This window comes from Somniosus microcephalus, chromosome 3 (genome assembly GCF_052327205.1).
Source record: "Somniosus microcephalus isolate GS21.2 chromosome 3, FLI_Smic_1.0, whole genome shotgun sequence".
In the NCBI taxonomy this organism is placed as follows: domain Eukaryota; kingdom Metazoa; phylum Chordata; class Chondrichthyes; order Squaliformes; family Somniosidae; genus Somniosus; species Somniosus microcephalus.
Genome location: NC_140989.1, coordinates 303,301,854 through 303,315,755, shown reverse-complemented (window position 1 = coordinate 303,315,755; position 13,902 = coordinate 303,301,854). Strand labels below are relative to the sequence as shown.

At 43.1% G+C, this 13,902-nt stretch overlaps 1 protein-coding gene across 8 annotated transcripts in view; it reads right to left on the bottom strand.

Moving 5' to 3' along the window:
• patj (PATJ crumbs cell polarity complex component) overlaps positions 1 to 13,902 on the bottom strand; it is a 471,326-nt gene that overhangs the window by 385,663 nt on the left and 71,761 nt on the right. For all 8 annotated transcript variants that reach the window (XM_085982870.1, XM_085982876.1, XM_085982869.1 and 5 more), the window contains 3 exons: positions 13,310 to 13,366; positions 9,864 to 9,998; positions 3,351 to 3,512 (listed from right to left, as the gene is read on the bottom strand). In XM_085982870.1, coding sequence (XP_085838996.1) covers positions 3,351 to 3,512; positions 9,864 to 9,998; positions 13,310 to 13,366 — 354 coding nt within the window. The remainder of the gene's footprint in view (positions 1 to 3,350; positions 3,513 to 9,863; positions 9,999 to 13,309; positions 13,367 to 13,902) is intronic.

Genomic DNA, 13,902 nt, shown 5'->3' with positions numbered 1-13,902 from the left:
TCCGTAAGACAAAGGTCCTCTACCAACCTGCCCCCGCCACACAGTACTGCCCCCCGATTATCAAAATCCACGACAAGGCCTTGGACAACGTGGACCACTTTCCACCTCGGGAACCTACTGTCAACAAGGGCAGGCGTCGATGACGAAGTCCAATACCGCCTTCAGTGTGCCAGTGCAGCCTTCGGTCGCCTGAGGAAGACAGTGCTTGAAGACCAGGACCTCAAACCCGGCACTAAGCTCATGGTCTACAGAGCAGCAGTGATACCCGCCCTGCTGTATGCCTCAGAGACATGGACCATGTACAGCAGGCACCTCAAAGCACTGGAGAGGTACCACCAACGCTGCCTCCGCAAGATCCTGCAAATCCATTGGCAGGATAGGCGCACTAACGTCAGAGTTCTTGCTCAGGCCAACATCCCCAGCATTGAACACGCTCAATCAGCTCCGATAGACGGGTCACATTGTCCGCATGCCCGATGCGAGACTCCCAAAACAAGTGCTCTACTCGGAGCTCCGGCACGGATAGAGCACCCCAGGTGGGCAGAGGAAACACTTCAAGAGCACCCTCAAAACCTCCTTGAAAAAGTGTAACATCCCCATCGACACCTGGGAATCCCTGGCCCAAGACGGCACAAAGTGGAGGAGAAGCATCCGGGAAGGCGCCGAACACCTCGAGTCTCTTCGCCGGGAGCAAGAGGAAGCCAAGCGCAGGCAGCGCACGTCAACCCAAGCACCCCACCCACCCACCCCTTCAACCACCGTCTGCCCCACCTATGACAGAGACTGTAGGTCCCGCATTGGACTAATCAGTCACCTGCAAACTCATTTTTTAATGTGGAAGCAAGTCATCCTCGGTTCCGAGGGACTGCCTAAGAAGAGAAGAGTCAGTGGCAGCTTGGATAAGGAATTGGCCTAAGGACAGAAAACAGCAAGTTGTGGTAAATGGCTGTTTCTCAGACTGGAGGATGGTAGACAGTAGTGTTCCCCAAGGGTCAGTGCTGGGGCCACTGCTTTTTTTTGATATAAATGACCTGGATATTGGAATACAGAGTAGAATTTCTAAATTTGCTGATGACACCAAACTTGGGGGTGTGGCAAACAGTGATGATACCAATCGACTGCAACAGGACATAGAAAGGCTAGCAGAATGAGCAGACAAGTAACAGATGGAATTTAATAGAGAGAAGTGTGAGGTGATGCATTTTCACAGAAGGAACAGGGAGAGGCAATATATACTTAATGGCACAGTTTTAGAGTGTGCAGGGACAGAGGGACCTGGGAGTTGATGTGCATAGGTTCCTGAAGGTGGCAGGACATAGGGAGAGTGGTTAACAAAGCATATGGGGTCTTGGGCTTCATAAATAGAGGTATTGAGTACAAAAGTAGAGAAGTTATGCTGAACCTTTATAAAGCACTGGTTAGGCCACAACTGGAGCATTGTGTCCAGTTCTGGTCACCACATTTTAGGAAGGATGTGAAGACCCACGAGAGGGTGCAGAGGAGATTTACTAGAATGGTTCTGGGGATAGGGGATCTTAGTTATAAGGACAGGTTGGAGAAGCTGGATTTGTTTTTATTAGAGCAAAGGAGGTCGAGGGGTGATTTGATAGAGGTGTACAAGATTATGACGGGTTTGGATAGGCTAGACGGGGAAAGGCTGTTCCCACTAGTTGATGGTACAAGGACTAGGGGACACAGATTTAAGGTTTGGGCAAGAGATACAGGGGGGATGCGAGGAAAAACTTTTTTACACAGCGAGTGGCGAGGACCTGGAATTCGCTGCCGACGGAAGTGGTGGAAACGGACACGATCAATGTTTTCAAGGGGAGACTAGATAGGCACTTGAGGGAAATAAACTTGCAGGGCTATGGGAATAGAGTGGGGGAATGGGACTGACTGGATTGCTCTACAGAGAGCCGGCATGGACTCGATAAGCCGAATGGTCTCCTTCTGTGCCATTATGACTGACTGACATGGTCGGCCTGTCAGAGGCACATCCCCTCCCGTCGCATCACCTCCCCCCATGCTCTGCACGTTAGCTGAGCATGGGAGCCAGCTAATTTTCCGTACTCCCAGAATTGGTCATCTGGGTGCCCATTTGGTGTCCGCAGCTCGCTGGCAGAATGAAGATGAAGCCCAGGCTTCTAAATGGCTTGGGCCCACCCGTTCGCTGTAGCTTGGACTTGGACTACAGGAAACTTTGTGCTATCCGGCACTGACGGGACCGAGCTGTTGCCGTTCCCTCAAAACTGCCGGACACTCCAGCGCTAATGTTGAAAGATACGGAAGCTTCTGAGCTCCGTATCTGTCAACAAACCCTGTTGCTTAGCTTCTAAACAGTCCAAGCGTCTCTGTAGCTTAGCAACAGCTTCAGCAGACCTTGCAGAGCTTGACTGTTGAGGAAAAAAGCAACGGGAAGAAAAAAAAACCTAACGAAAACGGCACCTGGTTTTTGGCGGTGGCTCGAGCATTCCGGACAGTTAGCCTCCGGATAACACAAAGTTTCCTGTACATTAGTGTTGTGGACAGGACAGATGCCAGATGGAAGACATGCAAACAGGGAATTTTGGAAGAGATGAGCACAAAGCTGGTTGACAATGCACTCAAACTTTGGAAAGCAAAATGAAGTTAGATGTGGACAGTAGTAGGAGAGGATAGAGGTTGAGGGTGTATATGTTAAAGGGGGGCAATGGCAGCGATTTTGAAAGGAAGCGGAAGTATCGTGTGCTTTCAGAATGTCTCGAGTATTTTCAAATAATTCACATAGCCTAAATATTTACTGTTGTGGTAATACCAACAAGACTGAACAAAGAAGGGGAAACAATTTCTGACCCAACTTCCAAATATCTGACGGATTACTTTAGAAGCGTTTATCGTCCACATGCCTGGTACGAGACTCCCAAAATAAGCGCTCTACTCGGAGCTCCGACACAGCAAGAGAGCCCCAGGTGGGCAAAGGAAACGCTTCAAGGACACCCTCAAAGCCTCGTTGAAAAAGTGCAACATCCCCACCAACACCTGGGAATCCCTGGCCCAAGACAGCACAAAGTGGAGGAGAAGCATCCGGGAAGGCGCCGAACACAGAGTCTCTTCGCCAGGAGCAGGCGGAAGCCAAGCACAAGCAGCACACTTCAACCCAAGCACACCACCCACCCACCCCCTCAACCACCGTCTGCACCACCCGTGAGAGACTGTAGGTCCCGCATTGGACTCAGTCACCGGAGAACTCATTTTTAGTGTGGAAGCAAGTCATCCTCAGTTCAGACGGTCTGCCTAAGATATATGTAATCATTCGTAGATTAAAACATAATCAAACAATGCCCTGTTTATTATCCCCAACTATACCTCACCTGGGAAGCTGCACTTTCAGTGACACTGGGTTCATCTACAGGCATCTCGTTTCCATCCTCAAATAGTCGCCGACAACAGACCAAAGTAAATGGAGGGGGAGCCTCTTTCAGAAAGCAAACTGCCTCACGACGAGATTTTCCATACAACTGCTTTCCATTCACCTGAAATACATTGGAAGTATCAGGGTGATATTTTAATCCAGCAGGTATGGGTTCCCCTACTAGCCTATATATGGTTATATGATGGACTAAAACATTTTTAATTTAAAAAAATTTTTTTTTTTTTTTTTTTTTTTATATAAAGTGACTGTAAGTCAAGATCGAAGTTTTATTACTTCAGGGTGTTTTTAAAAATTACCATCTAGAATTAGTTTAATAACACATTTGCAAGTCACCCAGTCAGTTCTAGTTGTACAAATTCTTATATCATATTGCATTTTCTAATGTTACATACCTTGTGTGGAGATGTAGATCACTAAAGTACTCAGACTAAGTTTGTTATTTGCATTATTCATTCAGATCATTTCTGCACAGCATAGAGCGGTCTGCACAGAGCTGCATTAAAGGGAGTGGCCTTGAACAGAGTGCTTTGTTTGGGAATTTGGAAAGAGTGGGAATTTGGAGAAGAGAGAGAAGGAGTTGTTGCTTTCTGCCTACACTACTTGGAGTGCTTTGTTACAGGTAGATATTTAATTTCAGTACCCTTAACTTAAGCTAGATCAAGTAAGTAGTCAGGAAACTACACTGTAAACTAAGTTACCGAATTAAAAATTTAATTCAATTTAATTAAATAAATCAAGGTCATATAGGGATGGCAGGTGGATGGCCGCAACTGAAGCATGTGGAGAGCATGGTGATCCCGGACAATCAAGTTTGCAGTAAGTGCCTGCATCTTGAGGAACTTCAGCTCAGAGTTTGAGCTGGAGTCTGAGGTGCAGACATTGCGGGGCATCAGGGATGGGGAGAGTTACCTGGACACTTTGATCCAGGAGGCAGTTACACTCCTTAGGTTAGGTAGTGGTACAGGTCTGGTTAGTAGTCAGGGACAGGAGGATGTGACCGCAGCTCAGGCAGGTAAGGGGACCCCAGGTGAAGTGCTGGAAGAGCCTCAGACTTTGCCCTTGTCCAACATGTATGAGGTTCTTGCCGCCTGTGGATGAGGGAAAAGCCTGCAGAATGAGCAGGCTGACCATGGCATGATGGTGTAGGAGGCCATTCAAGTGGGGGGGGGGGGGGGGGGGGGGTAGTGAAAGGGAATGTAGTTGTGGTAGGGGACAGTACAGTCAGGGGATAGATACTGTTCTCTGCAGCCACGGCCGATAGTTCCGAAGGTTGTGTTGCCTGCCCAGTGCCAGGGTTAAAGACGTCTCCTCACAGCTGGAGAAGAACTTGGCGTGGGAGGGGGGAGGATCCAGTTGTCGTGGTCCACATAGGAACCAACGACATAGGTAGAACTAGGAATGAGGTTCTGCTGAGCGAGTTTGAGGAGCTAGGATCCAAATGAAAAAGCAGAACCTCAAAAAGGTAATAATCTCTGGATTGTTACCTGAGCCACGTGCAAATTGGAATAGGGACATGTTAAGTCTGTGTGTTATAATGAGAATTATTACACAGACCACAAGAGTAAATTTTAACAGGTCTTTACTAGTCGAAGGTCAGGGCGGAACTGCCCAATAACTCATTACACAGCACTTATATACCGGTGTGGTCACCACCGGCACTACAGTATACAGCAGCCAAGATAAAGCAGTGCAACCCTTAAAATAGTTCTCTTAAAGGTGGAACGGTTACATACACTACAGGACAAACAGATTAGAGGTTTAAATGCGTGGCTCAAAGAGTGGTGTGGGAGGAAGGGGTTTCAGTTCATGGGGCACTGGCACCAGTACTGGGGAAAGAGGGAGCTGTTCCATTGGGGCGGGCTCCACTTAAACCTGGCTGGGACCAGTGTCCTGGCGCACAGAATAACTAGGGCAGTAGACAGGGCTTTAAACTAATGAAGATGGTGGGGGCAGGAGGATTCAGGAAAGAGTAAATTTAAAAACAGTGAGAAATGTCAAGGCTCTAGAGCAGAGTAGAGTTTTGGGTAAAAATAAGCAGAGTGGGTCAGGAAGGGACAGAGAGTAACAAAGGTAGTAAGGCATTGGTGACTAAAGTGGCATCAGGGAAAAGAGAAATAAGTCAAAGCTAAAGGCACTATATCTGAATGTGCGAAAAATTCACAACAAAATAGATGAATTAATAACTCAGATAGAAATTAATCTAAATTTGGTCTAATAGCCATAACAGAGACGTGGCTGCAAATTGGCCAAGGTTGGCAACTAAATATTCTCACAGCGCCAGGGACCCGGGTTCAAATCCGGCCTCGGGTGACTGTGCAAACTCCACACAGACATTCTCCCTGTGTCTGCGTGGGTTTCCTCCGGGTGCTCCGGTTTCCTCCCACAGTCCAAAGATGTGCAGGTTAGGTTGATTTGGCTATGATAAATTGACCCTTAGTGTTAGGGGATTAAATACGTGGGGTTACGGGGATCGGGTGGGATATGTGTCGGTGCAGGCTCGATGGGCCGAAATGGCCTCTATCTGCACTGTAGATTCTGTGATTCATAACGTTTAGAAGGGATAGGCAAAATGGAAAAGGAGTATGGTAGCCCTGATAAAAGGATGGGATAAAAAACAGTAGAGAAAGGATCTTGGCTCCGAAAAACAGGAAGTAGAATCAGTTTGGGTGGAGCTAAAAAACAGCAAGGGGCAGAAAATATTGGTGGGAGTTGTTTATAGGACCCCAAACAGTGGTTGAAATGTAAGGCAGAGTATATATGAGGAAATTAGAGGTGCATGTAACAAAGGTAATACAGTGATCATGAGGGACTTTAATCTACATATAAACTGGGTAAACCAAATTCGCAGTAATAGTGTGGAGGAGGAATTCATGGAATGTATGCAACATACTTTTCTAGATCAGTATATTGAGGAACCAACTAGGGAACAGGCTATTTTAGATCTCATATTGTGCAACGAGAAAAGGTTAATTAATAACCTCATAGTAAAGGGGCCGTTCGGGAAGAGTGACCATAATGGCCTGTATTTTCCAATCCCTATTAGGTGTACACGCACCCGTAGGGACCGCGCAAATGCCGGTTGCAGGCATTCGAAGCGCATGCGTTGAAAACCGGCATCTTCGATCCGTCAAGAAACCTCGACAGATCATATACCTGCCCTGGAGAAGGGCCTCTGTGGGTGGAGAGTTCCGCTTTCTGCAGAACCTCCACCTGCAGAAATCCCTTAAAAATAAAGGCGCAAGGCCTGCTTTTACCAAAGTTAACAAAAGTAAAAAAATATTTCCCCCCCCCCCCCCCCGACTCATTTATAATTTTAAAATACTTTTAAAAAAGTAATTATTTTTTTAGCCCCATAAAAAACTAAAATTTCTTCTCAAAAAATTAAATTGTATAAAATATTTTAATGCAATTTTAACAAATTTTAAAAACATGATTTAAAAAAAATTATTTAATGTTCTGATGTGTTTTTGGAGTGATCTCCATTCATACTTTTGACAGGTCTACCTATCAAAATTATGAAGGGAGATTCCCTTCTCCCAGTGGCTCCCATGGTCCACGTGATCCCAGGGACGCTTGTGAAACGCAAGCGCCCCTGGGATACCTGGGCCTTGCGTATTTCGTCATGGAGAGGCCCAGGAGCAGAAATGGCCGAACCTCTGGAGCCCTCAGGTAAGGGCGTAGATTTTTTCCAGATCGGAGGCCTCCACACGCAGGAAGTCTCCGATCGGAAAATACGGGCCAATTTTATATTGAGTTTGAAAGCGACTTAGTTAAAACCAAAACTAGGGTCTTAAATCTAAACAAAGCAAACTACATAGGCATGAGGGGTGAGTTGACTAAGGTAGATTGGGAAACTACATTAAAATGCATAACAGTGAAAGAGCAATGGCTAGCATTTAAAGAATTAATACATAATTTACAACAAATATACATTCCTTTAAGGCACAAAAACCCCCACAGGAAAAGTGGTCCAACCGTGGCTAACAAGAGAAGTTAAAGATAGTATTAGATCAAAGGAAGAGGCTTACAATGCTGCCAAAAAGAGTAGCAAGCCTGAGGATTGGGAGGATTTTAGAATTCAGCAAAGGAGGACCAATAAATTGATAAAGGAAGGGAAAATAGAATATTAGATCAAAGGAAGAGGCTTATAATGTTGCCAAAAAGAGTGCCAAGCCTGAGGATTGGAGGGATTTTAGAATTCAGTAAAGGAGGACCAAGAAATTGATAAAGAAAAGGAAAACAGAATATGAGTAAACTAGCGAGAGACATAAAAAACAAACTGTAAAAGCTTCTATAGGTATGTCAAAAGGAAAAGATTAGCAAAAGTAAATATGGGTCCCTTACAGGCTGAGACAGGAGAAATTATAATGGGGAAATAAGGAAATGGCAGAGAATTTGAACAAATACTGTGTGTCTGTCTTCATGGAAAACGATGCAAAAAACTTCCCAGAAATGGTGGAGAACCAAGGGTCTAGCGAGAATGAGGAACTGAAAGAAATTCGTATTGGTAAAAAAGTAGTACTGGAGAAATTAATGGGACTGAAAGCCGATAAATCCCTGGACCTGATGGCCTACATCCAAGGGTTTTGAAAGAGTTGGCTACAGAGATAGTGGATGCATTTGTTGTCATTTCCAAAATTCCACAAATTCTAGAACGGTTCCCGCAGATTGGAAGGTAGCAAGTGCAACCCCACTATTTAAGAAAGGAGGAAGAGAGAAAATGGGAAACTACAGACCAGTCAGCCTGACATCAGTGGTGGGGAAAATGCTAGAATCCATCATCAAGGACGTGGTATCAGGGCACTTTGAAAATAATAATAGGATTGGGCAGAGTCAACACGGATTTATGAAAGGGAAATCGTGTTTCACAAATGTTAGAATTTTTTGAGGTTTTAACTATCAGAATAGATAATTGGGAACCAGTGGATGTGGTGTATTTGGATTTTCAGAAGGCATTCGATAAGGTGCCACAGAAGAGGTTATTAAACAAAATTAGAGCTCATGGGATTGGGGGTAATATACTAGCATGGATTGCGGATTGGTTACCGAACACGAGAGTAGGAATGAACGGGTCATTTTCAGGTTGGCAGGCTGTAACTAATGGGGTACCACAAGGAGCCACAATGGGGTACATCAATGATTTGGATGAGGGGGCCAAATGTAATATATCCAAGTCTGCTGATGATACAAAGCTGGGTGGGAATGCAAGTTGTGAGGAGGGTACAAAGAGGCTTCAAGGGGATGTGAGTGGGCAAGAACATGATAAATGGAATATAATGTGGAGAAATGTGAAGTTATCCACTTTGGTAGGAAAAATAGAAAAGCAGAGCATTTTTTAAATGGAGAGAGATTGGGAAATGTTGGTGTTCAGAGGGACCTGAGTGTCCTTGTACACAAATCACAAAGTTAACATGCAGGTACAGCAAGCAATTAGGAAAGCAAATGGTATGCTGGCCTTTATTACAAGAGATTTTGAGTATACTGCAATTATATAGGGCCTTGGTGAGACCACACCTGGAGTATTGTGTACAGTTTTGGTCTCCTTACCCAAGGAAGGATATACTTGCCATAGAGGGAGTTCAACGGAGGTTCACCAGACTGGTTCGTGGGGTGGGGGGGATTGTCCTATGAGGAGAGATTGAGTAGACTAGGCCTATATTCTCTAGAGTTTATAAGAATGAGAGGTTTTTACTGGCTGAGAGAGAGGAGCACCATGGTGTTCATTGTTTCAAAACTTAAATTCTTGTATTAGTGTTGTCAAACAGCTTTACTATTCACTAACTGCCAGTAAAGGTGGTATTCTGCTAGCTTCCATTCTTCCAAGCCTGCTAATTACTGATTCATGGAGGGAGAAATTTAAAGCTACACTGTCTGATGGTGAAAAATAAATTCACTCGGGTCTGTCTTAAAGTAAAAGTACACAGTTTATTAACAGAACGTTCTGGGAGAAGGTCATAGACCCCGCGGTCTGGTGATACCCTTCTCGTTCTCTCTTGGTTGGTACAGCTTTTTATTCTATTTTTAGGCTATTGGTTATACACATGTGGGAATTAATCTCACATCCCTACCAGCATCAAAAAGTGGAAAACTGAGAAAAAGGCAAAACAATATCCTAAATGTCCATAGATAACAAACTGCATCATACTGTGGAGTGTGCTAGAAGCTGGAATCATGTTCTTGTCCTTGAGGGACTATGACTGAAGCAATCAGAAGACATGATTTATACCAAATGATCAAAGATCTCAAAGCTACACACCTGAAACCATCAAATGATTTTACAATAATTACCTGACCCTGTTCCTATGTTGTGATTGTCATATCACCTAGTTTAACAGCAAACTTATAAAGATATAAATCTGGCCTAAAAGGAAGATTTAATTATTGCCAAAATGCAGAGTGTGATTTCAAATATTAATGAATAATAACTTTTTTTATTTTTTTTAAACTATACCTCTAAAATTTCATCTTCTAGTTGTAATAATCCAGTTTGGCCTATTGGCCCATCAGGGACAACCGACGATATGTAATGATGTCCATCAAAAGAGTCCAGCTCCACTCCAAGCCTCAACATATGAATTGGTAACAGCTAAATTAAAACAAAAGTCAAGTTTATTAGGATGAATATGCAAAATTACCAATGTTCAAGTTTTCCATCCAGCTAAGTTCAGGTTCTTTCTGTCCCACTATCACATGTTAATGTTGCAGTATGAATGACAAGCCACAGAACAATATCGGCATCAGCCTTGGCTCTCCCACCTTGGAGTAAGTAGGTCATGGGTTCAAGCCCCCCTTGCAAAAACTAGAGCACATAATCTGGGTGGCACTTCATTGTAGTGTTGCGGGAGTGCTGCACTGTCAAAGGTGCTGTCTTTTGATGAGACGTTAAGCAGAGGTTTAGTCTGCTATCTCTGGTGGACATAAAAGGTTATCGAGGACACTATTTGAAGAGCAGAGGAGCTCTCCTGGTGCCGTGGTCAGTATTTATTCCTCTACTAACACTTGAAATAGATGAACTGGTCAGTTATTTCATTGCTGTTTGTGGAATGTTGCTGTGCGGTAATTGGCTGCCACGTTTCCTACATTACAACAGTGCTTACACTACCAAAAGTTCATTAGCTTTAACACACTTTGGGACATCCTGAGTTCGTGAGAGGCGTTTGATAAATGCAAGTTCATTCTTTTTTCTCAAAAGCAAGTAGCATTTTGCAACAAAAATTCACCTTTTAACAGAAATTGTTCTTCAGTAAATTGGTCTTAAACTACTTTCATTAAATGACAGTGCCCTATAAAACATTGTTACCATATGACTAGACTCTAGCTTGCCTTGCTTTTTCAAGAAATTGACAGTTTTTGACTTTATTTCTACAATAGTTGCACAGAAGAATCTAGCAACTGTCTGAATAAACAATAAACATTTTAGTCTTCTGGCTGATTCTCCAAAAGTGAAGATGAACCTGACTACACTTACCATCACATATCCCTTTTTCAAGCTAATGAAACAAACACACCCTAACTGGACTTTGGCATAGACTAACCTGAAATCGAGAAGGGGATTGATTATTCAGCCCCTGCAGTAATTTGCTGTTACTAACTAGTCATTGCCTCTATGATGAATTGGTGTTCTCACAATTGTGCCACTGGTAGTTCTCACAATCAAGCTTTGATGTTTCTGCTGTGAAACATGACAAATCCATTCTCTTTTTGCACCTGAAAATCAGTGGTAGATGTCTTTTGTTCCCGTGGATACAGCCATTAACTATTTGATCGATATATAATCTTGGAGTCCTGTCTTTGCTTTTCATTGTAATAGGATTTACCCAATCTTTTCCCCTCATCAAGCTCGATTCTTACTTGATCACCAGGTTCTAGCTCCAACTGATAAAGCAGGTTGTTGAGAAGGCTGAAGTGTATTATCAATTTTCTGCTTGGCCATTTTATTCCAGATGATTGTTCAAAGTAGCTACTGTAGTTTTAATCTCTTTTTCTATTAACTAGGCTATTACATGTAGGTGCAATTGGAAATAACAGAAAATGCTGGAAAAACTCAGCAGGCCAGGCAACACCCGTGGAGAGAGAAAGAGAGTCAACGTTTCAGGTCGAAACCCTTCGTCAGGACTGGCGAAGGGTTTCAACCTGAAACATTGACTATTTCTCTCTCCACGGATGTTGCCTGGCCTGCTGAGTTTTTCCAGCATTTTCTGTTGTTATTTCGGATTTCCAGCATCCGCAGTATTTTGCTATCGTAGGTGCAATTGGAGTTGTTCTGCAATTCAGCAAAGCAGAAAACGTTTCCCTTCTTGCAGAATTTTTTTTGCTGGTTGTACAGCTCTCTCAGCCTTACTAATAATTGCTATTCACTAGCTAATGTATGTACAAAGTCATACTGAGCTTTGAAGATGTGAAACTGTGTAGACATAAACAGTGTTTCAATATCAGTATACGAGTGCCTCGCGGTTATCCCAATGAGCAACGTATTCTTCAGCTTTTCAATAGTATAACTTGTTATAACTAACAGATGAACTATTTCAAGAAATTTGGAATAATATTCATTAGCTACACAGTACTTTTGTCCTATCAGCTCATACAAATCCACTGCAATCTTCTACCAAGGATATTCTGGAAATTATGTTTTCACCAAAGGTTATTTCCCAAGTTGCTTTATTAGCCTGGCAAAACCAATGTCACAAAATTTTCTCTGATATCATTGCTGATGCCTGGCCACCATAACATTGTTTGCCTTATGAACATACGAATTAGGAGCAGGAGTGGGCCACACGGCCCTTCGAGCCTGCTCCGCCATTCAATAATATCATGGTTGATCCGATTACTCCACATTCCCGCCTACCCCCAATAACTTTTCACCCCCTTGCTTACCAAGAATCTATCTACCTCTGCCTTAAAAATATTCAGACTCTGCTTCCACTACCCTCTGAGGAAGAGGCTTCCAAAGACTCACGACCCTCAGAAAAAAATTCTCATCTCTGTCTTTGCCTTTGTCCAGCACTTTGTGAATCTTCCTGGATTCAGTAAAGGATTGTGCTCAAGTAATCAATTTAAAATTTTCACTAAGAGTAAGGTGAGAGATTTGAAGAAATAACTTTTTAAAATAATTGGACGACAATGCTTTGCCACAGGGAATTGAGGTAGAGATTATTGCATAATTTAAGGAAAAATTAGAACATTTTGAAGCAGAGGAAATAAAAGGCCAGAGAAATTGGGATTTGCCAACTCCCCTACTTTACTTAAAACTGATTAAGGGATTCGATAGATTAGATACAGAGAAACTATTTCCTCTGGTGGGGAATGCAGAACAAGGGCGTATAATCTTACATTAGAGGTAGGCCATTTCAGGGTGAAATCAGGAAGCAGTTTTTCTACAGACTAGTGGAAATCAGGAACTTCACTACCGCCCCCCACCCACAACAGACTAAGATTGACATATTTTTGTTAGTTAAGTGTATCAAGGGATAGAGAGCAGAGGTGGGTACATGGAGCTGGGATACAGATCATCCATGATCCAATTCAATTGTAGAACAGGCATGAGGGGCTGAATGGCCGACACCTGTTCCTATGTTACAGATTTCTCAAACAAAAAGCAAGACACATATCCTGGGCCCACTGTACTCCTATACTGTAAATTGCTATGGTGAAAGGTTAAGGAGAAATAATGTCCCGATGTCAATCACAAACAATGCCACTGGTAACTTCACCAGTGCTGTAGGTAGGGCAGATATTGCATCTAAGTGGTAGAAGTGGTGACTCAGAGACAAAAGTGTTACCACGGAGCCAAAACTGACAGATACAAGTACTTAACATTCTGATACAAAGCCAAACGGATACAAAATGAAAATTTACCCATTTCAGTCATTAAGGTTTTGAAAATTTGGGTGTCATTACCTTGGAGTATTTCTGCAGTTTTACATCATCGTAGATCTCAGTGTCCAAATTAAGCACCTAATTATGAATAAGGAAGGTAGAGTTAATTTGACTGAATTCACCTTATGAACATGGTGCTTTCACATATATATCATTAACCTAATTGTTCCTGAGCAAAAGTTACTCCTCACTGGAGGCAAGTTAATAGGAATATGGTAAATTGGAGTCTTCATTTATAGGAGGAAATTTTCTCTTATGAAATCATATTTCTGGGTTTTGCTTGGAGAAGATAAAAGATCGCCAAGATATTCCAATCAACAAGCATCAAGGTTCGACAACTTCAGTGCTTTATTTGGTTGCACAAAAGTTTATTTTGAACAGTCTTTCCTGACAGTCATGTTTAACAACAACAATTTATATAGTGCCTTTAACGCTATACAAGACACAAAATTTGACACCGAGCCACATAAGGAGAAATTAGGGCAGGTGACCAAAAGCTTGGCCAAAGAGGTAGGTTTTAAGGAGCGTCTTAAAGGAGGAAAGAGGTAGAGAGGTTCAGGCAGGGAATTCTAGAGCTTAGGGCCTAGGCAACAGAAAGCACGGCCACCAATGGT